General features: G+C 42.5%; 2 protein-coding genes across 2 annotated transcripts; one reads left to right on the top strand and one right to left on the bottom strand.

Annotated features, from left to right (window-relative positions):
• The first annotated feature begins 3,664 nt into the window (after positions 1-3,664).
• Positions 3,665-14,202, top strand: LOC134469008 (transcription factor A, mitochondrial-like). The gene is made up of 7 exons (XM_063222990.1): positions 3,665-3,881; positions 5,284-5,411; positions 5,956-6,026; positions 6,760-6,909; positions 7,209-7,304; positions 7,664-7,720; positions 13,916-14,202. Exons 1-7 carry the CDS (start codon positions 3,799-3,801, stop codon positions 14,162-14,164), a joined length of 834 nt encoding a protein of 277 aa, XP_063079060.1. The 5' UTR covers positions 3,665-3,798; the 3' UTR covers positions 14,165-14,202.
• Positions 14,203-22,119: 7,917 nt separating this feature from the next.
• On the bottom strand, positions 22,120-24,762 carry LOC134468778 (N-acetyllactosaminide beta-1,3-N-acetylglucosaminyltransferase 4-like). The gene is made up of 3 exons (XM_063222649.1): positions 24,682-24,762; positions 23,784-24,110; positions 22,120-22,903 (listed from the first exon to the last, which is right to left on the bottom strand). Exons 1-3 carry the CDS (start codon positions 24,760-24,762, stop codon positions 22,145-22,147), a joined length of 1,167 nt encoding a protein of 388 aa, XP_063078719.1. The 3' UTR covers positions 22,120-22,144.
• Positions 24,763-26,015: the final 1,253 nt, after the last annotated feature.

The raw sequence follows: 26,015 nt of genomic DNA, 5'->3' as shown, positions 1-26,015 counted from the left end.
CATGTTAATTAGATGGACGCATACACATACACAGTGACACATATACAGTGAAATGTTTGCAACCTTTTATTGAGTATATGTGTTCCCTGTTTCTAGGAAGTAGTTCTTCTGTTTTTGTTTCCTCCAGAGCTTCCTCTCTCTCTCTCTCTCTCTCTCTCTCTCTCACACACACACACACACACACACACACACACACACACACACACACACACACACACACACACACACACCCATTTTAAGCATGGGTTCCATCATTTACTCTGTAACATACACAAACAACCAATAAAAAAATGAAAACAATGGCTTTTAATGTTCCATGAGATATGTCAGTCAAAAGGCATAAAGTCTCTTTGCACAGCTTAAGTCCAGATCCTGGTGATAGGCAGTCATTAGTAATGCAGGAAGGGGAGGTAAATCACAGCACACCTAGTAAACCTTGGGGGGTATTTCAAGAGCATGGTGAGGTAATAAACCCAGATTTGGCAAAAGGGTCGGCTGACCCTAAAGGGGCATGACAGCTCATAGACTTGCAGCAGAGAGTGCACCATATCAGTTCCGTAGGAAATTGGGACCCCATGGCAGTGGTGCTCAAACTGTGGTACGCGTACCACTGGTGGTACTTTTTGTGCATTGATTTGAAGGCTGATCAAGTTGTTGCAGTCAAAATGTCTCTTTGGTCTCACATTTTGTAATATTGAACTGTATGAATCTGAAAACATAATGCAGAATAATACTAGGCAAGCAAGAAATTTAAAAACAAACTTGCACTGAATGTGACCGTAGCTGTTGATGCCATTATGAACCTCTGCTGTAGGCTATTGACTGGCAAAAGTGAATTTATTCATCCATATATGGAAGGCCTTTACTGCAATATTCTAACAGAGACGTGCGGTCAGGGTAGGCAGGGTAGGCAGTGCCTACCCTGGGATAAATGTCTTAAAAATAAAAACTAACACGTGTTTAAAAAAATATTCTTCAGAGTTCACATAGGCCTACACAACAATAACATTGATTCAGCATAAATTATGAGCTGTTTAAAGTACAGTATACACAGGACAACGATCAAAAACCTAAGTAATCGCACGAAGCAAAGCGCTCAGGCTTGGGCAGGTTGCCGTGGCAACGCGCAGTCCCGGCTGGTAGCAGAGACAGGCTGAAAGCAGAGCTTTCGAATGCCAGCCAGGCAGCCCGGTAAGGCAGCTTTTCCTCTGCCTACCCTGCCTTCAATGCTGTCAATGTAGAAGTTTGCGCATGCGTATTAAGTTGTCACATAGCTTGTCAATGGGACTAAAAGCAGAGCCTTTACTCTGTGGCGGGAGTATGTGAGCCAATCACAGCGCCCAAAATGAAAAATTGTTACAATTCAGGTAGTAGCCAATTTCTGCCCTACAGGCAGCTATGATAGCAACAACTAGCAAGGCTTGTTCAAATCTCTAGCCGTATCGGAAAGAAAACATGGCAGTTTTTGGCTTTTTGTCTTTATTATTTTAAAAAAAAATTCCGAGAAGTAGCAAGAAAGACGGTTAAAGTGACAGACAGCTGAGCCGTTTGCAATCGCTGCATTGTGGAAATATTCAACATCAGATGGGTAGCAGCTTCAAGTAGTTTGCACTGGGACAAAATGTCTTCATCATGTCAACCACCCCGGGCTTTTAATGGAACTAGCTTGCATGAAAAACACAGCCTACTTGTGATTCTGCTTTAAGGTAAGATTCATCTAATTATTATGCTGCGGGTAGCCTTTTAACATGAACATGCTCAAGTTTGTTCGTGGTGCCTTTTGTTGTCACCGTTTGTCAGGGTGTTGACATTGAAGATTGGTTGTGCGGTGGTGGACATGAATAGACCGTGTGTGTGTTATTATCGACGCGAGATTGTTTTTTTGAGCGTACGACATGACTCCATTTCCCTAATTTATTATGATGATGACTACGCAATGCGTGAGTTGTGTGGAGCCTGTTAGCAAGTGCAGCTGCGTTCTTTTGAAGTGCGCGGTGTGCGAGTTGAGATCAACGTGGAACAGGACGATTGACTGGGGATGGTTTCTCGGAGTGCTTCCGCACTCACAAATTGACTTTATTTGAAACACCTTGCACAACCGTAGCTGAAGTGTTTGAGAATACTATCACGCACAAGGATGAGTCTCAGAAGTGGTTTCGTTGGTTTACTCGATACTGTCTGAATGCACGGGTCATGTTTGCAAGCAACCCGCCCCCTTGCCTACTTTCCTTCTTGTCTGTGAGTGTTTGATTATCAGCACAAAACGCGGCAGTGAGGCAGGAGCTGTTACCTAGGTTGGTTTATTGCTAAATGTAAATCGTTTCCCCCTCACATGCTATGGTGTGATTCACAGTTGGTGAACTAGACATTTTATCTTCAAAAGTAGGCTACACTGTGCCACCCTCCATCCATGTGAAACGCCCTGGCATTTGCAACAGAATAAACAGAAGAGCAACAAAATCAACTGCTAAAGCCGAAAGTTAAAGCTTTTCCCCCAAAATGTTGTAGCTTTCTAAATTATTATTGTAAAATGTAGGCCTACAGGTCCTTAAAGGTGTACAAAGTATGGGTCCTGGAGCTAATTTGGCAATTTGGCAAAACAAATAATTGTAGCTGGCCTTTTCAAGAAATTGAAATTATGTTTTCACTTATTGTTTCAGATTTAGGTCTACTGACAATGTCCAAATGTCTAAATAGTGTAGCCTATTTACTTATTTAGTTATTAGAGCTGTGGTGGTTAAGCACTGATGGCATCTTATAGCCTACTTTATATTTACAGTATTTAGAGAAACATAGGCCTACTAATTTGTTGCACATTAAAGAAAATATCAGCATGTTTATGTGAATAGGCCTATTTGCCTATTCAAACCATACCTTGTGGCATAAGGCCCCCCTCTCTCTCACACACACACACACACACACACACACACACACACACACACACATTTGTAAAAGTTTTTAGCTGATAGTGACTCTCCAGATTTGGTTAAAATGCAGGAAATTGCATCTAAGAAATACATTTTTTTCTGGGGGAGGACCGAACCCACCGTTAATATATATATATATAAATAGATATATATTCTATATTTACTGCCTACCCTACCATACCCTTCACTGCACGTCACTGTATTCTAATGTGGGTTAGTGGGAGCAGGATAGTACAGCACTTCAGAGGGAGCAGCAGGAGGAGATGAAGAGGACGGAGTTGGAGGAAGAGGAGGAGAAAGAGGCCGGTCAGTCACCCTACTACCATCTGGCTTGACGTTGGTGACAAAATTGGAACTAGACAGACAGCATAGTTTCAACGAGCAGCATAGTTGCAATACCTACTCTGGCCACCATCCTACACAGCACACCTTTAATGTGCATAAAAATAAACATGAAACCAGGCCTAACAGTGCACCCACGCGGTGATGCAGGCGAACTGTCTTTTGTTTCAAAATAAAAGCTTCTGTGGATTATTATTATTTTCATTATTTGTTTTACATTCTCTCTTGAACCACATCTGAGTTGGTCAACCAGATTTTGCTGTTTTAAGTCCTTGCTGCCAAACAAAGTCTAGCACTGCCAGTGCGATCACAGAAGATACGACTATGACTATGTGAAGCGGCTGTGGTGGCAGCTCAACCGATTTAACCAACTCTAAATTTAACATTTCCCATAATGCATTCTTGCTGCACAAGGCGCCTTGTTGTTACATGTTGAAGAAGGGAGATGGTGGCTTGGAGAACAGTTTCCAAAGATTGATTCATTGGATTATTTCTGTGTTCGTTTGCAGCGTGTTGTTGTACGATAGAAATGGCCCCACTAGGCTTTATGTCAATCGGTGTCAATATTCTTACAAAATCATTTAGTCTGCTCTCAAGTGCATCTCGTGAAAGGTAAGTATACAGTTAGCTGTAGGTCAGGCCTGGTTGGTTGAGGTTATAGGCATAAATACTTTCTTGTTAGGGAAATGGTAGTATCAGGTACACTATCTTGCACACTTTGCATTACGCCCTACAAAGCAATTAGTTGGTGTTTTGTAAATTGTGACAGTGCTTGAATTTGCATGGCGCCGATTTTAAAGTTAGCCGAAAACAATTGGTTTAGAGTCACGCCTCCTTTTATGCCCGCAGCTCATAAATTTGCGATTGTGTAAGAAATTACCGTTTGTTGACAGCATCTGATATAGTTGCAATCCTTTTGGAAAAGAAATGCAATTCACAATTCCTACAAAATGATTAGTAGTACACGCCTCCAATCATTTCCACATGCAATAGTTGTTTACAGGAAAGGGACACAGTTACTTCAGGAAAGGGACATTCAATAGGCCTACAACGATATTTTGCAACTTAAAAACATTAGAACATAGTAGCGTACATTATTTGTTATTAATGTGTCAAGCAGCATGCATAGCAGAAAACACAAGACAAGGGCCGCTGACAACTTTGGTCAGGCCCAGCACAGTCATCTGAAATAGCCCCCCACCATATTATGATCAATGTAATGAGGACCCAATTCTGGGGCCCCTCTCTCCCTAGGTCCAGGACAATTCACCCCTTCATCACCCTGGTTAGCTTCCCTGCACAAGATATTACACACATCATTGCACATATATTAACTATAGCACACGCTTGTACACACACACACACACACACACACACACACAGAGAGTCAAAGCTGTGGTTGGTGATGAGAAGTATAATTGGTTCATCACATATGCCATAGCTGAATGATGCAGAGCAGCCAAATAGTCAAAAATTGAAAAAGTGTCTAGGAGTGTCAAAAGTCACTGAGCATGGTCCACTGAGCACATATCCATTGAAAAAGGCGGGGGATCACAAGTTGCATGTGTGGCCACGCCCCACCTCTGCATGCATGCACGTATGCACACACACACACACACACACACACACACACACACACACACACACACATACACACACACCTCAGTCAACAGACCCATTGCTAGTAGTAAATAAAAAATAAATTGTCCTGTACTGCTGTATTGAAAAGTCACTCAGTGCCGTAGCTGCCCTAGCTAGTGCTGAGGAGTTGATCCTGATTGTAGATACAATGTATGTTGGAAATGGATCACTTAAATAGTAGGCTATGTACCACCATGCAAGACTAAGATGGTTTTACTATACCTTTGTACACTAGGTGTACACTAGACTGCAGCCATACATTATTTGATTAACTATTTTTTTCCGAGACATCAGAAGACCAGCTTTACTCGTGGGATGTTTGGCTGTCTACAAATAAGACGTTGAGCTGAACCTGTGGATTGTTTGTTTCCAGGTGCGGCTGGGCAATTAACGGGGCCAAAGCGCTTACCACCTATGCAGGCGGTCCACCCAAAAGACCCCTGAATGGCTACATGCGATTTGTGCAACAACAACGACCGCAAGTTCTCAGACAGCATCCTGGTAAAAACTTTTATTTATTATATTATATATTTTATTTATTATATGCTCAAGTGAAGGGTAATATTAGTGCCACCATACTAGCCACTTGTTTTTTTCCAGCCACACCTGTCCATGCTGATGTTTTTAATCAGCCAATCACATTTAATAGCTCTCAAAAATAAAAGCTCAGCACAATTTTTTTTTGATTGTTTGAAAAGGGAAGCGAATGTTTGAACAAAACAGTGTAAACTCTGCAAGAATTCTAAAGGAGATGCACTATTTCAAGTCTTTCGTAGAGATGAATGGGAAATGGCAATCTACTTTTTTGTTCCGCCGCAAATTTGCCTATTGTTCCTCCCCAGGCGGTTGCCTCACTTTGAAACAGAATGTCAGGGGTGCAAGTTAATGGAAACAATTACTTTTGTAACAGGTCATGATATTACACTGCAAAAGAGAAATATTTAAAGTAGTGCTGTATTGCTATTTACAATGTGTCTGAAATTGGTTTGTCTGAACACAAGTTCAACTAATATAAAAAAAAAACACTAAACTTTCCCATTTTCAGATGTCAAAGCCACAGACGTTATCAAACAGATTGCTACAAGATGGAGGCAGCTGTCCGCAGACCAGAAACAGGCAAGCTGTCTTATTTGATTACACATTTAAGATTAGAGTAACCCTTTAAGATAAGAGGACGCCACCGACCAAACCTGTCTCCGTCCCTCGACTACCACTACAACTAGTACAAAACATCTATCACAAAGCACAGCAAGTTGCCTTTCGGAAATGTTTGGACTTTCTCTTTATCCACCACTTTCTACGGTTGGCTGTTGGCTCTGCTGATGAACATTGACAAATGTAAATGCATCTTCACAAAGTGACGGCTCATGTTTCATTTGTTGGTCAACTCATGTGTGTCACACTGCAGTAATTTTTGTTGTTATATTGTTTAATATAGACCAAAAGTGGAGCTGTTCTTGTCTTACAGTAGTCCATGATAGAGTATTGCATCGCTATTGTAATTAGTGTTTCTCAACGGGGGCTCTGCAGTCCCAGAGGGGGCGTTGGGGAGCCTTAGGGGGTGGCGTTGAGAAGGATTCAGCCGGGAGGGGTGCTCAGTTGCCGTTGGGGGGCATTCGTCATTCATTTTTTACTACTAAGGGGCAGGCTTATGATGAGATCAAGGGGACATTGGCAGGCTTATGAGAGGATTAAGGGGGCATTGGCAGGCATATGATGTGAGGTCAAAAGGTCATAAGATAAGAGGTCAAAAGTGTGTTCAAAAAAGTTGATAGCCACTGTAATAGAGGGAGTCTAGTAGGCTATAGTGCCAAGCTGTTCTAAATGTTCCTGTATTTATGTTTGTTAGCCCTTCGAGAGGGCTGCCCTGGTTGACATGAACCAGTACAAGGTGGCCCTGGAGCGATACAAGGCTGCCCTGACGCCCGCACAGTCTCAGGCCATCGAGGAGGAGGAGAGACAGAAGAGGGACAGGAGGAAGGCCATCAGGAGGAAGAGGGTGCGCTGTACACACACACACACACACACACACTCTGTCTCTGTCTATCTCTCTCTCTCTCTGTCTCTCTGTCTCTCTCTCTCTCTCTCTCTCTCTCTCTCTCAAGCTGGTTGATTTGCATGCACTTTTGGCTGTTTTTAATAGCTGACGTCAAAGAGAAAAGCACGGAAACGTATTTCTTTCTGTGGTTTAAAATAACTTTGTGCATTATTTTATTATTTTTCCAACTGCCTAGAGTAGAGTAATGTCCACACTTTGAACAGGATTGATTTAATTTCTGAAACCTGTCTACCTCGTAGGAGCTTAACAGCCTGGGAAAACCAAAGCGTCCAAGAGTGCCTTTCAACATCTTCATGTCGGAGCATTTTGAAGGGGCACAAGGAACCACATTGGTGGTAAGTATCTGAGTTGTAGAGGTAGCAACTTTGATTTTACTCAAGGATTTAGGATTCAGAAAAGCTTAAGATATCTATAATTGGACTTAAAAATAAAGGCAGACAGAGAAGACCCACCTTTTTATGCATGCCATTTTCCCAGTCACAATAAATAGTTAGAAACTGATGGTGGTGAAAAATACGTACATGAAAATAAATAGATTACATTTGTGAATGGGCCGCATAAATTCTGCAAGTAACCTACAAAAACATTACATGCTCTACCTGTAAATGTCAAATTCTACATGTGAATTGTGATTTTTAAAAAGGGCATTTTTCTTCTTGTTCTCATAAACGAATACATAATTGCAATTTTACAGGCCAAAATGAAATCGCTGCAGGATGACTGGAGAAGACTTTCCAACTTAAAGAAACAAGTGAGTCCATCGTCACAGCCTCTCTAGCAGCATACAAAAACGGTCACTTAAGCTACAGTATATCACGAAAGTGAATACACCCCTCACAGTTTTGCAGATTTTGACACCATCTAAAGCAAATTTGTTTATCTTGGTCTCAAGAGAGATGAACAGACCAAGGATATGGATCACTGGAACCATGTCGTGTGATCTGAAGAGACCAAGATAAACAAATTTGCTTTAGATGGTGTCAAGCATGTGTGGTGGTAAACAAGTGAGTTTTACAAAAAAGGTGTATCCTCTCATAAGCCAAGCATGGTAGTGGGACTGACATGGTTTGGGGATGCATGAATGCTGTCAACATTGCCAATCTGAAATACACCTAAAAGAAACATACATGCCAACATGCACTATGACTACTGAAGCAGATCATGATATTCTCCATAGGATTGCATTCAAATCTCACACCAATCTATTTAAGCCAGATGCAGACTCAAAATGTAAAAGTTCAATGCAAAGAAAGGTTGAAACGCACGCTGATGACCTCCCTTGTCATCCCTTTTCATTTCGTTTCATTTCGAGACGATTCGAGCCAACATAGCCCCTTTTCTACCGGATTTTAATCTGGGGTGTACTCACTTTTGTGAGTACATGTTCAAACATTAATGGCTGTATTTTGTTTTTTTCTGAGTGAACAAGAAATTTAAGCGGTTAAATATGTTGTTAAAAGGTCACTAATCATTGTGTCAAAGTTACATTTCTGTAATGCTTTCCTATGAAAAGATATACTCAAAAATCTGCAAAACTGTGAGGGGTGTATTCACTTTCGTGATATACTGTACATACACACGTCGCATCTAGATACTAGCTTCCAGCTCATAGAACGAGAAGTTAAGGCAAGGCAAGGCAAGGCAAGTTTATTTATATAGCGCATTTCATACACAGGTGCAACTCAATGTGCTTCACAAAGTTAACAAATGTAAATGAAAGGAAAACAGGGAAATGAATTAGAGTCAAAAAAAACATTTAAAACATTAAGATAAAACATAAGGTAAAAATAATAATAAAATAAAACATAAATAAACATAAAACCTTGAAGAACAATTCTTATTTTACTAATTTACTTCTCTTATTTTACCGTCTTTTCATTCAATAATTTAAGAAAGCATCTGAGAACAGCTTTGTCTTGAGTCTAGATTTAAAGCTATCAATAGTGGATGCATTTTTTACGTCATCTGGAAGCTGGTTCCAAAGCTTTGAAGCATAGAAGCTAAAGGCTGCCTCTCCACATTTTGTTTTGACTTTTGGAATCACCAGCAAATTCTTCTCCGTTGACCTTAGTGACCTGGCCGGTGCATACAGCTGAAACATATCCAGTAGATATGTGGGTCCCATTCCATTTAATGATTTAAATACAAGTAGCATTGCCTTAAAATCAATTCTGTAGCTTACTGGGAGCCAATGCAGCGATCTTAAAATTGGAGTAATGTGGTCAAACTTCCTTGTCTTTGTAAGAACCCTTGCAGCTGCATTTTGTACCATTTGAAGCTGTTTAATGGTCTTATTTGGGAGGCCAGTAAACAGACTGTTACAGTAATCGACTTTACTAGAAATGAAGGCATGTATTAGCTTCTCCAGATCATGTTTAGACATCAGGCCCCTAAATTTAGAGACGTTTTTTATGTGATAGAATGCAGACTTAGTAATAGCTTTCATGTGACTGTTGAAATTTAGGTCACTGTCAATGAGGACCCCAAGATTTTTAACTGTTTCCCTTGGTTTCAGTCCCTTCGTTTTCAAGGATAGTAGCAATCTTTTGTCTCTCCTCTCTTTTCCCAAATATAATTACTTCAGTTTTTTCTGTGTTCAGCTGGAGGAAATTGTGAGACATCCATTTGTTAATTTGGTCCATGCAATGATAGAGTGATATTCAAGGGGGGTGTAGTCATTGGGGGACATAGATAAGTAGAGCTGGGTATCATCCGCATAGCTATGGTAATTTATGGAGTTTATTCTCGATAATGTGTCCCAGTGGCAACATATACAGATTGAACAGTAGTGGTCCAGAATGGAGCCCTGGGGACCCCACAATCCAGAGACATTGGTGATGAAGTATGTCTTCCAATGGCGACAAAAAAACTTATTTGTTTGTAAGTACGATTTTAACCAGTCGATCACTATGCCCGTAAAACCAACCCAGTGTTCCAGTCTATGTAGTAGTATAGAATGATTAACTGTATCGAAAGCAGCACTCAAATCAAGAAGTACCGAGACGGATGATTTGCCAGCATCAGAATTCAATCTTATGTCATTCATAACTTTGATAAGAGCTGTTTCAGTGCTGTGGTAGGCACGGAAACCAGATTGAAACTTATCAAAATAGCTATTAGACATTAAAAAGGCAGTTAATTGGTTAAAAACAATTTTCTCTATTATTTTACCCATAAATGGTAGATTGGATATGGGCCTATAGTTGTTTAGTACCAGTGCATCCAGGTTGTTCTTTTTCAGTAAGGGTTTCACAACTGCTTCTTTCAGACAGCCTGGGAATATGCCTGTTTGTAGTGAGGTGTTGATGATCTGAAGTACATCTGGTGATATTAGGTGTAAGATGGATTTGAAGAAGGCTGTTGGTAGAATATCTAAGTCAGATGTAGAGGAGCTAAGACTTTGTACGTTCTATTAAGAATGTCCACATCAACTAAATTAAAATTTCTCATGAGGTTAGGATTTAACTTCACCGTAGCAAGTTGGTCCGAATCTTGGGTCGGTTGCACATGTGTGAGTATGTTTGTACGTATTTTTTCAATCTTACCTTTGAAAAAGGATGCAAACTCATTGCATTTGCTGACTGAGAGGAACTCAGAGGGCATTTGATTTGGGGGCCTTGCTAGCTTTTCCACAGTGCCAAACAGGACGCGTGCATTATTAATATTTCTGTTAATTATGTCAGAGAAAAAAAATTGTCTAGCTGTCTAGACATTTATTGGTTGTATTTTGAGAGTGTGTGTTTATAGATGTGGTAGTGGACTTCAGGTTTGGATTTACGCCACTGTCTTTCAGCCCTCCTGCATTCTTGCTTTAGCAATATAACTGTGGGATTCATTCTCCAAGGTGCTTTTTCATGTTACACTGTTTTGATTTCTTCGGGGGCAATAACATCCATAATATGGGTCATCCTTGCATTAAAATTAACCATGAGATCATCTGCATTCTCTGAAGTTTGACTTTGGATCTCTGAAAGTGCTTGCTGAAAGAGTGAGGCTGTCTCACAGTTGATTATACGTTTTTTGACTGTAACAGATTCCCTTTGAACATGAGGGTACATAGAAACATCAGAAAAAATGCATTAATGGTCAGAAAAGCCATAGTCTTTGACACTAGCACAAGCATTGAGGCCTTTTTGTTATTATTAGGTCTAGAGTGTGACCTTGGTTGTGTGTTGGTCCTGTGTACATGCTGTGTAAGGCTAAAAATGTCAATANGACTTACAAATNCCTTAGCATAGACATTCTCTAAGTCGTTTACCGTGAAAATTGAAGTCGCCTGTTATAAAAAGGGCTATCATAGTCCCACACAAACATTCGACAACAGCTCACCAAATTCCTCTAAGAAGAGTGGTGCAGAAAGTCTTGGAGGTCTGTAGATAGTTAATAACAGTATGTCGAGAAACATTTTAGAACTGCAGCTAAGTATTCAAAAGATGAAAATTCACCTAGTGCTGTCTTTTGACATTGAAACAGTGCCTTGAAAATAATTGCTATCCCCCCTCCCTGTTTATTCTGCCTTTCTGTACTAATGAAATGAAAGTGAGGCGGGGTTGCTTCTATAAGTGTGATAGAACTAGTGGATTTTTCCAGCCATGTTTCAGTTAAAAATAAAAAATCAAGGTTGTGGGTACAGATAAACTCATTGACAATAAAAGGCTTGTTCCTTAGAGACCTGGCATTCTGTAAAGCTAATTTAACATTGAGCATTGGAGGCATTTCCACTGTGGTATTTTGAGTGAGTTTTTTTGGGACAGCACTGAGGTATTCCATGTTTGCCTTCTTGGGGTACTGTATAGGCCTACGTGTCCTGATGAGGCTTTGCTTGGTTGTTAGAACTGGAATAAGATTGTCCACGGGTCCCCTTATCTGCTTATTTTCAAAACCGCTGTTACTATGTGGGTAGGGACCCAGTTGATATCAGACTGTGCTTTCAACAAGGTCATCATCACTGATACTATTGTACTCCAGAGCACAGACAGGTGGTGGTGGGGCTCTGCCTTTTTGGGTGCAGTCGTGGATGGAAGTATTCTTTCAGATTTTGGGGTATAATGAGGTTGACCTTGAGAAATATCCGCATAGGAGGCTTGGTTGGAATGTCTGGGGGTAGAAAAGGTAGATCTGGCAAAGGGGAGTAGTCTCGCCATAGTTGCTGGAAATCTCAGTCTGGGAGATGGAGATGATGTTTCGTCGTTCCGGGAAGGTTGTGATTCCATTGGTGATTGCATTTTGCCGCCGTTGCCAGGGCTTGATGCTGGTGGCTGCGTTTCGCCACATCTGGGGGGTGAGTTTGGTTTTGAGGAAACCACATTTCCTATTTCCTGTGTTGACAGTCGCTTTTTTGGCAGACCTGGGAGGTGGAATTGGTGATGCCGATGGCACTTTGCCAGTCCGACAAGGAGGTGAACACTTGATCTCCGGCGAGCGGTTTGCTGCCAGTTTCTGTGACAGGTCTTCCAGCTGTTCCGAAAGCTGGTTCAGTTTGTGGCGAGTTCTGTGTGTTGGTGGGTCAGTCATGTCGTTTCTTTCCACATGAGCAGCTACGTCATCTGTGTGTGTGCTTTCGCCAGTCTGTGGCTCAGTTTGCACACTGGCAGGGACAGAGGGCTTGTTGAAATGCCCATGTGTCTGAGTGGATACAGATACAGGTCGCTTATCAGCGCCCAAGGTCTCAATGCTGTAAACAAACTGGTCTGTCAACACTTTGGCGCCGGTCCAACTCAGTTCTGCACTGTTTTTTTTTAATAGTACAGAGCGTCTCCAGAAACGGTCGAAATTGTCAACAAAGCTGATACCGTTGGATCTGCATGTCCTTGACAGCCATGTGTTTAAAGAATTTAATCTGGAGAACGCAAAATCGCGATAGCAGGGTGCTGGTATTGGCCCGCTGATAAAGGATGGAATTTTCAGATCTTTTAGAGTTGAAAATAAGTCATTAAAATCCTTTCGGACAATTATTTGCTCTTTGAACAGATTTTGGAGGTGTTCCAAAATTCTCTTCTCCAACAAAAATTGAAGGAGGAAGTTAACTGTCAATAATCCAAACTTTGCATTCCAATTGGCTACTTGCTTACACGTGTCACTCAAAGTTTTATTTTTATCTCGGAATCTGCCCACATCACATCGCTCACATTCTCCCTGTCTGTCCAGGCCTCGCTTCGCTATAACACGGATTCCTCTTTTCCACTGCCGGTTTTCTGGTAGGCATACAGCTCGACACAGTGCGACTCGGCTGCCACTTTTTGCTTTACAATTGAGCGGTGTCGTGCCTATTGGAAAAGCAAAACGTGGCGGCCGAGTCGCACTTTGTCGAGCTGTAGCCTACCAAAAACACGGCAGTGGAAAAGACGCAATAGACATTCTATTGGATTCACTCGCTGAGCGAGCAACTGGTAGCAATGTGTGTGAACATGGCTTTACAGTCGCAGGATCATTTCCTCTCTTGTGTTATTACTGAGCTGCAATGTTGCTATATTTTCTTTGTTTCCCCATGTACATTTGCTACCCATATGTACAGTGACACTGCACAAAGTTTTGCAGACTTATTTAGTCTTGCTAGCCATACTACCAAAAATAAAATTCAAATTCTAACGATATGGGGCACCAATGAATTTAGAATATTTCCAACATCTTGGTGGGCGTTTTTAAGGCAATGATGCACCAGTTCAGTTAGCAGGTTGAGTGAAGGAATGGTTGTATATGTGTAGCTTCAGCTGGTGTAGCTACAACATGAATGCGAGCTAGACGCACCCCTTGTATCTCCCTCAGAGAAATGGATTGACAATGTGAGCGAGCCAGACCAAATCCTCACACAGCTTTGAAGTTGCGATGGCCAGGCTAATATTATCTTTTTCCTGTCTTGCTGAATTTGTCAAGATCTTTGAATTGATTTTGACTCTGAACACATAACCAGACTAAATGCTAGTTATGTCTCATCCGCAACCTCTAGGTGTATGTACAGCTGGCTGAGGATGACAAGGTGCGCTACACAAACGAGATGAAGAGGTGGGAGCAGCGCATGGTGAGGATGGGCAGGGACGACCTGATCAGGAGGAAGCCGGCAGGCAGGAAGACCGCCAACGCCGCCAAGAAAGTGGCCGAGTCCAAAAACGCCAAGCCCAAAAAGGTGGTGGCCAAAAAGAAGAAGGTGGTAAAGAAGACACTGACAAAGGCCACAGCCGCAAGAAAGACCAAATAAGAGCAGCCTGGGTGTCTTTTTTAAACAAAACAAAACAAGCACAAAAAAATCCTCTTAAGGGTGCTTTCTGACCTCCGTTCTTAATAACAAAAATACAAAATGGACTAGTTTCACAAGAAGGGAGGTTTCCGTTTGTATCACTATAACTGTATCGTGTTGAATATTATTTCAGAATGTGAAATACCCCATGGATGTGAATGTCACACTCAAGCATTAAGTGGTGATGGGGACACCGATCGTCAAACCCACTTCAAGCCATGTCTTGTTTTGGCGGTTCAGAAGGAGAAAAAAAGAACAGGTTTGAATTTCCTTGCGATTATACACCAGTTGTCAGTGAAATTCCTGAAGGGACTAGTAGCTATGAAAATGACTAGACTGGCGTCACACTGATTATGATTGATTGATAACGTGAATGATTATGACGACAGAGACACAAAAACTGTACTGAACTCAGAACCAGCTCTGAGTTGAAAGTTCAAACATGAAGTAAAAGGCTTCGCCAACAAGTACATACCTCTTCATTTCTACATTTGGTGCCAACCATTACTGTGTATCATGCATTTTAGACAGCACAACCATGTTTTTTGTACTCTGTTTTGTGCCTTTATTCGATAAACATACCGTTTCTAAATCAAAAGGCTCTTTTTTGTGTACAAAAAAGGGAGCCCTGGAAATCTGGAGAGCAAGGCAAGCCCATTTCATACACATGTGTATGAATTCAATGTGCTTCACAAAAAATAAAAGCCAAAAGAAAGGACACAAGAAAGAAATTAGGAAATTAGAAATTCATTAGAAAATGAAAACATTAAGATAAAACATGAAGTAAAAGTGATAGTAATAAATCATAACAATAAGATAAAAATGAAAACATAATTTAGAGTTGCTAGGGGAAAGCATCTGAGAAAAGCTTCGTCTTGAGTCTAGGCATTCCCAAGCATATTCGGCCGGATGGTAGAGGATCCTTTCGGCAAGCAGAAGGTTGCAGGTTCGAGCCCCGCTCTACCTGACTCCATCGATGTGTCCTTGAGCAAATTCCTCCTGGTGGCAGAGTGGTACCCTATGTGGAAGCCATGGCCACCAGTGAGTGAATGGGTCTTAATGTGAGGCATACATGTGCTTTGAGTGCCCGAAGGAGTGGAAAAGCACTATAAGCAGCAGCTACCAGAGAGACGCAGTGAAGCTAGTGGCTGCAGAAAAAAAACATTTCATAAAGGGAAGTTAGTTGAAGTTGGTTCGCAGAGGGCCAAAATCGAAATCTAGGACAAAGTTGCGGGCCATACTTGGATTTCATTTAAAAAGAAAGGAAGGGGTGGGGGTTAAATGCACAAACAATCATATACAATATGGTAGCTCAAATGCACCCACACATTATCTGTTGGAGATGAATGGGAGATGTTACACTGGCCTGGAGTCCTGGACCCACTCATGTTCTGTTCATATACCAAATCTGATCAAGTCATATTACTATATATTAAGCTGTATGTGGGCCAACTGTTATACACATTTTAAAGGGTCTAGGGTGCCCTATAAAATGACCCCACGGGCCAAATTTGGCTCCCTGGCCTAAGTTTGACATCCCTGGTCTAGTACATATTTTCAAACGGTTCCAAAATTTACCAGTTTCCTACAGTTAACACAATCAGCCTACATTTTCCAAAGACACACTGTACATCTCTCTGTTCTATCCAAATTGTTTGTTTGTCACAGCAGATGGCGCCAGCGAGGACTTAGGCTTCGAAAATGAACCATTTGGTGAACTTTTTGGCTGGAAAGCCTCATAGGTCCAGGAAGCTTCATTTTGCCATCACTTCTCTTTAAAACTCGTCAACTTAATTTCATTGTGTAAGTTATCATATGCTGAACAGAAGGAGTGGCCATTTATAATGTGTCAGGTGTATTTAGAACCATTTCAATTATGTTTGTAACCAATACCCTGTAAATTACTAAGTTAACTATGGATGAAAGTGTCAGCTAAGTGTAATGTAATGACATTGGGGAAAAATGTAAATATTTCAGGGAGGTAAAGTTAAAATAAACAACTGATACAATGTATTTGTGTAGGCGGCTAAAACGCACCTGTTACAATGGAGTTTTTATTTTTATTCACATGTTGCGTTTACCCCTAAACAGCATTAAAAAAAAATATCCACATTTGAAAAATTTCCGGCAACATGGAAACAACACCTAAATGTGCACATGCTTTTACTTTATAACTGGGCATCTGGCTGTGTTCAGATGTTACCAATTAAATTAATACAACACATGTTAAACTAGCCTGGCGACGCCATCCATGTACTCCACCCAAAGATTTTGGCTCTGCACATCGTCTGGCAAAAGCCTTGAGCTCGGTTCTCTCAGTCTTTAGCCAATCAGCAAACAGTTGAGAGTGGTGGTCTTCAGAAAACTTCCAAAGCATCAGAGGGATCTCATTATTATTCAAAGATGTCAGTCAGATAAAGGCTACAAAAGCATTTCCAAGGAGTTAATTATATTAAACTTGGATTTTAAAGTTACACTGCAGGAAATGGTCAAAAAAGGTAATGCAACTATGCTGCTCATTGAAACTGGGCTGCCTATTGCCAAATTTGATCTTTTCATGAAAGTTTACAAAGTAATAAACTAATATTTTCTAGTATAGCCCAAGTACAGTCATTTTTGCAGCTAAAAATGTCTATTCCTGGAAATTCAAAATGGCGGACCATGGAGAAGATCCCCCTTTTCATGTATGAAAAGTAACATTAGTGGTATGGTAACATTAGTGGTAACATTAGTGAATGGGTAACATTAGTGAATGGGTAGCATGAATTCTGGAAATAAACAACTAAAAATCTTACACAGTGTACCTTTAATATAACTTGGCAGGTGCATCGGAGATGGCCCATGGGTCATATAGCAGACGATTAAAAAAAAAACTCCTGCACACTGACCATTTCGCTGTTCTTTAATACACAATGTTTCAGTCCTAGACCTTCATCAGGTAAACTCTTTCATTCACCTCAACACAGGCTTTTAAAAAGTTGGTTGACAGATGCGAACCAATCAGGTCCGGCATTAGGATTACGTCACTCATTCACAGAAAAAAGACTTGTTCATGTACATTAGTACTGTCTCTAGGCACTCCAGGTGTGTCCCCTACTCCATAAAAGTTGCGATACTAGGTAAATTGCGAATGATAACAAAACAAACATCTTTTTCAAAACATCTGATCATCTTACATTAAATGGAGAACATTAGGCCCTACAAAGAAAACATATCAGCCATCAAAACTGAACAAAATTATTGTTTTGCGGGATATTCATGAATATGAAAAAACATGTCTCAAAAGAGTTGGGACGGGGCAATACAAGGCAGCAAATGTTGAGGAAGACTAAAAACAAAATAAAGGACAATGCTTAAAAGTTAATCTCATTAACTGATGAGATGATTTTATATAAAATAAAAACAGGGTTAACTCCTATCTCTTGGACATGATTTCAACAGCTTAAATGGTAGATGTATTCTTCGTCATGGTTTGCAATGCTTTCCATTCTGTAGTGTTTACAGCATGACAGGTCTTGACCAAAGGCCAGCCATTTTCCTGCTGGTGCTTATGATGGAGCTAAACTGTTAAAACATAGTAGAGAGATCATACACATTACTTCCAATATAATTCCGATATTTTTCATATACAGTATATCACGAAAGTGAGAACACCCTCACAGTTTTTGCAGATTTGTGAGTATATCTTTTCATAGGAAAGCATTACAGAAATGTCACTTTGACACAATGATTAGGGACCTTTTAACAACATATTTAACCGCTTAAATTTCTTCTCCGCTCAGAAAAAAGCGAAACATAGCCATCAATGTTTGAATATGTACTCACAAAAGTGAGTACACCCCAGATTAAATCTGAAATATTAATGGCTGTATTTTGTTTTTTTCTGAGTGAACAAGAAACTTAAGCAGTTAAATATGTTGTTAAAAGGTCACTAATCATTGTGTCAAAGTGACATTTCTGTAATGCTTTCCTATGAAAAGATATACTCACAAATCTGCAAAAACTGTGAGGGGTGTACTCACTTTCGTGATATACTGTACCCTTATTGTAAAGTATTACCAATTGTATATGTATTAGGTTCATTATGTCTAACTGTTTAACTTAAACACGTTTTCTTTTGTCTTAAGACATGTACAAGTTTTTTATCTTTTACCTGACATGTTTCGACGGTGTTACTTCCGTCTTCATCAGAGGGTCACTGTGATGTTGATGAGTGACGTGCTTTAAAAACAGCTGATGTTGTGGAGGTGTGACCTCCCTGCCAATAATGGCAGGTTGGTCACACCTGATGTTAGAGTTGTCCTCTTAGGATGGTGGTCCAGGTGTGTGAGAGCATGTCTGCCCCCTCATCTTTCTGATCTCCATAGACTCCTTAATCCAGCGGTGGTATCTGTCGTTCTCTTGCTGTATGACTTTTGCCTTGTCTCAGTCCATGATGTGATTTTCCCTCCTACAGTGGTGGTCAGTTATTGCTGATTTGAGATTCTCCTGTGTGGCTCTCTCCTTTATTGCTCTTGTATGTCTTTGTTCTGTTTCCCTGTCACACCTCCACAACAACATCAGCTGTTTTTAAAGCACGTCACTCATCAACATCACAGTGACCCTCTGTGTTTATGTTACCGTTTGTCCTTACTAGGCCTATGTGGCAATAATTGAAAATCTCCCTTGAAAATATAATGCGCGAGTGGCTTTTTATGCAGTTTAAAACCCATATATATCAGTCATCACTGTATTTAACTCTACAAATGGGTGAGAAGAGCTTAACAGTACTGTACTCCCATGCCATCATGGAGGCTGGCTTTTGAAGTGAGCACTAACACAAGTTGGATGGTCCATTTTTACTGTAGCACAGGGTGTGCAGTATAATTTTCAACTTCTGTAAGCAAAGGACAGTTTCCCATGTCGTCTGGGTCTATTTCAAGTGAGCTCGGGTGCATAGGAGAATGTTCAACCCCTTTAGCATCACACACACATGTAGCACTCTTAATATGGTCAAGTTTTCAATAGCTGTAGGCCTAATTGTTGGAGTGCTAGAGTGAGACTACAGCCAATATTTCATGATGAACCTATAAAGCCAGGCGTGGTCATGCAAGGTCATGCATGGCCAGGCGTGTGGTAAGGGAGAGTATGTTTGGTATAACGCATGGCCAGGAGTGGGGGGAGGAAGAGTGGAGCTGATCTCCTCTGGGTAGGGGAGTGGAGGTGATCTCCTCTGGGTAGGGGAGTGGAGGTGATCTCCTCTGGGCAGGAGGTGAGAGTGGTATAGTGGAGTGGGGCTGATCTCCTCTGGGCAGGAGGTGAGAGTGGTATAGTGGAGTGGGGCTGATCTCCTCTGGGTAGGTGTGGGGCAGGGGAGTGGAGCTGATCTCTTGGCAGGAGGTGAGAGTGGAGCTGATCTCCTCCGGTTCCTTCCTCACTGCCGCCCACAGTAGCGGCCGAGGAAGAGGATGCTGCACATGGGCTTGTGCATGATGAGGAAAAGGAAGGGGTGGTCTGCGATGACGCTGGGATTGAGGCAGCAGCGCATGGGGGCCCACGTGGCTGCCACCGCCTCCGTGCCCACCTCGTTCACCTTGCACACAGCGCTGTGTGCCAACGCTGATAGGGACAGCCCTCCGTCGCTGCTGATGCCCATCAGGTCAGCACTGGCGCAGTGGAACAGCGAGCCCATGCCCAGCAAGGTGAGTGTGCACCCCAGTGAAGCGCTGCTCTCTAGCTTGAAGCGTGGCAGGCTCAGGTGCACAATTTGACAGGACTGTTTGGACGGGTCGGTCCATTCCAACAGCTTGGAGATGGTCAGCTGGCTCATCGCCTGGAGGAAGAGGAAGAGGAGGAAAACCAAGAAGGGGAGGAGGAGGGATGGTCTGTCTATCTGTCTGTTTCTCTTTCAGTCTCTGTCTCTCTCTCTCTCTCTTTCACACACACACACACACAACAAACACTCATTAGAAGCACATTCACTTACATGCACTCACACACACGCTCACGCACTGACGCGCACACACACTCACACTTTCCTACACAATACCCTGTGAAGCAAACTTGGGTGTTGAAAGGCGCTATGTAAAACGAAAGTATTATTATTATTATTATTACCTGAGGGGAGTGAAAACTATTAGCCTGGTTCCTACCAGACCTCCGTGTGTGTGCTCTGGAGCCCCCTGGTGGCACTCCAAACACACACATCGGTCTGGGAGCATGTGGCAGGATTCAATTTCTGGACTCAAAAAATAATGCCGAGCATTTATCACTTCAATATCACTGGCAGCTCACATTGAGGAGTCACAGGTCATATTATAGACCATATTGACGCTTTAGAGATCAACAGAAAATGGTTTTGAAAGAATTTGTTGATATTGAAGCAATAAATGCTGCGATTATTTTTTGACTGTAGAAATGGAATCCTGCTACATGCTCCCAGACCTAGTAGTGGAGCTCACAAAGCTGTGCGGAACTACAGGCCAGGCAAGAAAACTATAGGTTACAGAGGGTAACCTGGGTTCTCAGAGAGAGATGAACGAGACATCTCACTATGGGTAACGCCTTTTTGCCACTTTCAATCATGCCGTCAGGCCAGTGAGCTGCGTAGCTGGGGCGCCCGCCCATCGGGTATACAGCCGTCTCCAAAAGAGTTGTCGCCTACCCATCTGTTTGGAATAACAGCTAATAACCTGACTTTCAATTAATCACTTGGCTTCAGAAGTCAGTCATATGAAAGCTACAACCCTCCCCAACCCTACATGTTAAACATGTATTGCTCTACGAATAGCGAATATGTCACCATCTCTAATTGATCTTCATTGTTTTTCATTGTGTTGCTTTCCATGATTACAATGACCCTAAACATACACCTAAGGCCAAAGTTGATTTTTTTGAAGAGGTGAGAGTGATTCAGTGATTAAGTATGACATCCGATCTGCGTATTTGAAGTGACTTATCTGCTCATTTTCACATCATGTTCGATAGGCGACAAAACTTTTGTCTTGTGAAAATCTGCCCTGGCTGTGTTCATTAAGGGGTCAATCTTTCTTTGGTGCATGAAATGTATTTTTGTACATACATTTTCATTCGGGAGGGTTGTAGCTTTCATATGAGTGACTTCTGAAGTCAAGTGATTAATTGAAAGTCAGGTTATTAGCTGTTATTCCAAACAGATGGGTAGGCGACAACTCTTTTGGAGACGGCTGTATAAGGGGTCTTACACACCAAGGCGGTAAAGCGTCGCGGAACGGCCGCGTTTTTTACCGGCGTCGGTGAAAATACATTGAAACCTATCTGTCCTTACACACCAACCGGCGGTAGTCGAGCGTCAGCGGCGCGGGAGCCGGCTCCGCGCCGCGCTGCATTTGGAAAATAGAACTCGAGCGTATTTTTCACGCCGGCAACCGGCGGTGTCTCATTCAAATGAATGGCAAAGTAGCACGCTAGCTTTAGCTGTGGGGAGGGTTTTGAATAGGACTGGCCGCGCACGCCGACGCTGTCAGTGTGCAAGGCAGAGAAAAGCACGCCGGCCAAAACTAAGCAGAAAGACCGCGTCCGTCCTGCGACCGTTCCGTTCCGCCTTGGTATGTTTTGGCCCTTACCCAGCTATGTCGGCTCTAAGCTCCATTCTGAGGCAACTAGCCTTTGAGCTTGTGGGTGAGCGGGGCAACCTGGAGAGATGTCTCGTTCATCACCCTCAGAGAACCGGGGTTACCCTTGGTAACCTATAGTTTTCTTTCGGTCGAAATACTCGACAGCTCACTATGAGTCTTTAACTTCAAACTTCCTGATTGCCTTGCCAGTTACCTAGAATGTGCAGGCAAGCCTGACGTCCTTGCAGGCCATACCCACTTGATCCCAGAACCCTGTGCTCTAGAGGTGTAGCAGTAACATCCAAAGGGTAAAAATCTGACAAAAGTGCCTTGGGTGCCAAATAAAGTGTCTTATAGACATTTTGCGTCAGCAGCGAATGGTGCCATTATTCACCTGGGGCCACATGGCCCTCAGCTCTACTGGGTTCAGCTTGTGCACCAACATGATGCCTCGGTAAGCACAGGGGTTAAGACGCTGCTTGGGGCCACGTCTAAACCCAAACGTCAGAAAGCCTGGATGCCGTCTAGGCCTCACACCCATTTTCTTGAGGCAGAAGCCTGTATACACATCGTCAATTGGGAAGAGCTCAGTGCTTTTGGCTGCTTCATTCAGGCCAAAGACAGTGGTCCTTGACATCAGATAACCACCTCCTCCCGCATATGGTGGATAGGGATTATCACCGTATATGTACCAAGAAATAAAGTACTTCTTATGCCGGTTCCGAATAGGCCTGGCGTATGGGATGATATCCCCTGTGAAAAGGTGCACATCAGGATTGCGTCCCTTCAAAAACCTGATCAGATTGGCTGTGTTCACAAAGACATCGTCGTCCCCCTTGAACACAAACTGCGGGCCACCACTGCCACCGCCGTTGCTATGGCTGCATGACTCAGAGAACCAGCGAAGGAAGCCGACCTCCTTGAGGGTGAGGTTGAAGAACGTATCTGCAAAGTCCCACTGCAAGATGTCCCCGTAGTGCAGGCTCTCCGACCGCAGCATGTCCTGTGTGTTGTTATCCTCCCTGATGTCCACGGAGCGGCCCAGCAGGAAGATCAGCTTGACCCGACGACCTCTAACGAGGCCCTCTCTGGCCCATGTGTCCCGCAGGGCAGCGCGCCGGTCCACCTGCAAGTCAAAAGTCAAGTTAGTAGAGTGCACTTTAATGTTAGGTACAACTTTCCATGCGGTCATAAGACGCCGACCCAACATTAAACAATAGCTACAGCTATTGTGGCTTTCAAATGCATACAGTCCTTTGTTCCCACATATAAGCATTGTTGATAGGATGTGTAGTTTGTGCCTTCTATATGTGAGGAAATGATGCCTCTGCCTGTAATTGTTTCATATAACCTTACCTTATCTAAACCATAAATTCATCAACATTCTGTGAAGGACCTCAAAGTTCTGGGAACCTTTATGAGTCCTTCCAAAGTGGAAATCAAAGGGTTCTTTAAAGAACCTTTGGATTTCTATGTTCTCTAAGGGACCTTCAAGAAAACCTTAAGGGACCTTCAAGAGTTTTTCCAAGAACCAATCTGTAACATACAGGTTCCTCTGACAATTTTTATGTTCCTCTGAGAACTGCTGTGCTGTCTGTGGTAAACTGAATCTTAATTCATTTTTACAGTGTTGTCAAGATGGGACTTAGTGGTTTGTTTATCAAGTTGGCTGCCTTGTAAGGCAGGTTGGCTGCCTTGTAAGGCAAGGAAGACCTTCACACTGATGAGCTTTTAATCTTTTAACCCTTTTTATTTTTGTGACGTTTCGGGCCACCACTGCCCTTCCTTAGACTGAGGGGGTGTCTGAGAAAGGGCTTTGGTGACCTGAAACGTCATGAAATGTTAAAAAAGGATTAAAAGGGAAGTCATCGGTGTGCGGGTCTTCCTTGCCTTATATGAGGTTTACATTTTGACCCTGCTCCCAGGAAAAAAAGAAATTGGATGTGCGGTGAGGTCAGACTGCAAAGGTGGCCGCCTTGGCCATAAAGCACTGTGGGAACCCTGACCTGTTTGGCCAAGGACTTGACCACCAAGAGGAGGTAGACGTCTTCCCCGCAGGGCGAAGGGCTCAGCAGGATGGGGTACTCCCGGCAGTGTTTGTAGCGGATGAATTCTTGATGTGACTTGGGTAGGAATGCCGGCACTGGATTGGCAGGATAGCATGTGAAGTCACGGCGTACTGCTATGTGTGAGGGAGAGGATTCCCGTCCATCGGATGTGAAGTCACGGCGTACTGCTATGCTTGAGGGAGAGGATTCCCGTTCCCGTCCATAGGATGAGGTGTTGTGAACCTCTAGTATGGTGCTTACAGGGTACCCATGGTCATGAATAACCTGGAAAAGTCATGATAATTGGAAATATAATCTGCATTACTTTCTCATGGCCTTTCCAGTGGAAATATAATTTGCCTGGAAAGGCCATGAGAAAGTAATGCAGATTATATTTCCACTTAACTTATCACAGACGCTGGCTTTCGCTTGCACTCATAACAGCAAATATATCAATGCAAAATTTCAATCAGCCTCCCCTCGACACCAAATAATTTTGGTTGACCTTTAAAAGTAAAACATTGACAGACCTTCCCCTATTGTCCTCTGATGGCCCTTCCAAACGGTCCCTAAGGTTAGTTGAATACAGTAACTTTAATGATGAAACAGGTCTGCACACTGCTTGTAAAACTACACTGTAAGATCCAGCATGAGGAATGAAATGTTCCCTTGAAATGAAGTAATCTTTTTTTTGAGCATACACCACGAGTGGGAAAGGTAAATATTGTGTTTTCCGCTTAAAGTAGGCCTACACTAAATTCTACAGTGCCATCAAGTCATGGGCAAATTATCCCTATGGAAAAAGTCCATGTCCAATTTTGAGATTTACACCATGAAAAAGAGGCTGCGCGCTTACCATCTCCGTCTGGTACATGAGAAACAGCACACAGCAGACGACGCAGGCCAGAAGGCCAAAAAGGCAAAGGTAGAGGCGCATAATTGTCCTCCTGCTTGCCATCCTCCTCCTCTCCTTTCTATAGTGCAAAGCATATCACAGACAAGCAGGTTAGTCAGGCCCAGAGGCTCAAAGGCTCTTGTGACAAGATGTGACAAGCGGGGCAAAGGAATTCGGTTGGTGACATGATTGACATAGATTGCAGCAGTTCCAGGCAGCGGCTTTCTAGAGACTTCGCAGATGCAGAACAACCGCATGACAAGCGGTTAAGGATTAAGCAAAAACAAATGACATTTACCTTTACTGCACTTTCTGTGTTCCACGTGTAACCGAGTGGTGTAACCAGATGTCCAACTTTGACTTCATCTGATTACAAAGGTAGCTACGCCAGTCTCGTTATAGGGTGAGACAGCCCTAGAGTAAGGTTCCCTAACAGTTTCCCTGACAGGCTCTGGGTGACGATTCGAATGAGGACACAGCTGTTGACACAATACTATGCTTTTCTTCATTTTCTCTTTTCTTTTCTCAATCAATACTTAAAATATGCACACTTGCCAGAGGACAGGCGGGAGATGGTAACTCAGTTTCACAAGTGTTAACAGCAGTAGTTTACATCACAGACTGATAATTGAATTGGAAGGCTAGTGTTGCAAAGGGTCCCTAGAAATGAGTATGACCAAACCAAATAAACGTCTCTGGTTTTGCACATACAGTAAGAGTGTATGAATGGACCAGGTGTGCTCTGCAACAGTAACCTCTACTGCAGAGGGGCCTGTCAACGGGCCTATTCACTCTTTGCTGAAAATACTCAACTGCATCATAACAACATTGCTGTGACATTGCACAGAGCAGATTATGACATGGATGTTGTATTTTTTTTAAGGTTGTAAAAGAAGCTAAACTCTAAAAGATTCAGACATAGCCTAGTAAACTAGCCCCACCCGCCAGCATTCAAAATTATTTGGACAATGCCCCAGGCCATTGAACTGGCTGGCCAATCGCAACGCAGAAATTTGTTTTGAATCTTAAAGTTTGGATGCAAAGCAGACAGGGTTTTTAGGGAGTGACAACAAAGTGTTGGCCAATAGGCACAAACAACGGGTTGTTCTCATCAACAATCTTCCGATGTCTCATTCATCGGGGCCAGACTAAATTACACATTTAATCTCACATTTAGTCTGGTTTATCAGGCTAGTTCAGGCATATAGTATACAGTATGAGTGTCAATGGACCAGGTGTGCTTACCTGTTGCCTGGAAATGTCCTGTGGCTGAGAGTCAGGTGCAGAGTGTGCGG

This window comes from Engraulis encrasicolus, chromosome 18 (assembly GCF_034702125.1).
Source record: "Engraulis encrasicolus isolate BLACKSEA-1 chromosome 18, IST_EnEncr_1.0, whole genome shotgun sequence".
In the NCBI taxonomy this organism is placed as follows: domain Eukaryota; kingdom Metazoa; phylum Chordata; class Actinopteri; order Clupeiformes; family Engraulidae; genus Engraulis; species Engraulis encrasicolus.
This window is presented reverse-complemented; position numbering and strand designations above follow the sequence as displayed.

Coding starts and splice junctions, on each gene's coding strand:
- LOC134469008 (XM_063222990.1), top strand. CDS start 3,799: ATGGCCCCACTAGGCTTTATGTCAATCGGTGTCAATATTCTTACAAAA. Junction 3,882..5,283: donor TCAAGTGCATCTCGTGAAAG/GTAAGTATACAG, acceptor GTTTGTTTCCAG/GTGCGGCTGGGCAATTAACG. Junction 6,027..6,759: donor TGTCCGCAGACCAGAAACAG/GCAAGCTGTCTT, acceptor TATGTTTGTTAG/CCCTTCGAGAGGGCTGCCCT.
- LOC134468778 (XM_063222649.1), bottom strand. CDS start 24,762: ATGCGCCTCTACCTTTGCCTTTTTGGCCTTCTGGCCTGCGTCGTCTGC. Junction 24,111..24,681: donor TCATGTACCAGACGGAGATG/GTAAGCGCGCAG, acceptor TGACTTTTCCAG/GTTATTCATGACCATGGGTA. Junction 22,904..23,783: donor TCAAGTCCTTGGCCAAACAG/GTCAGGGTTCCC, acceptor TTTGACTTGCAG/GTGGACCGGCGCGCTGCCCT.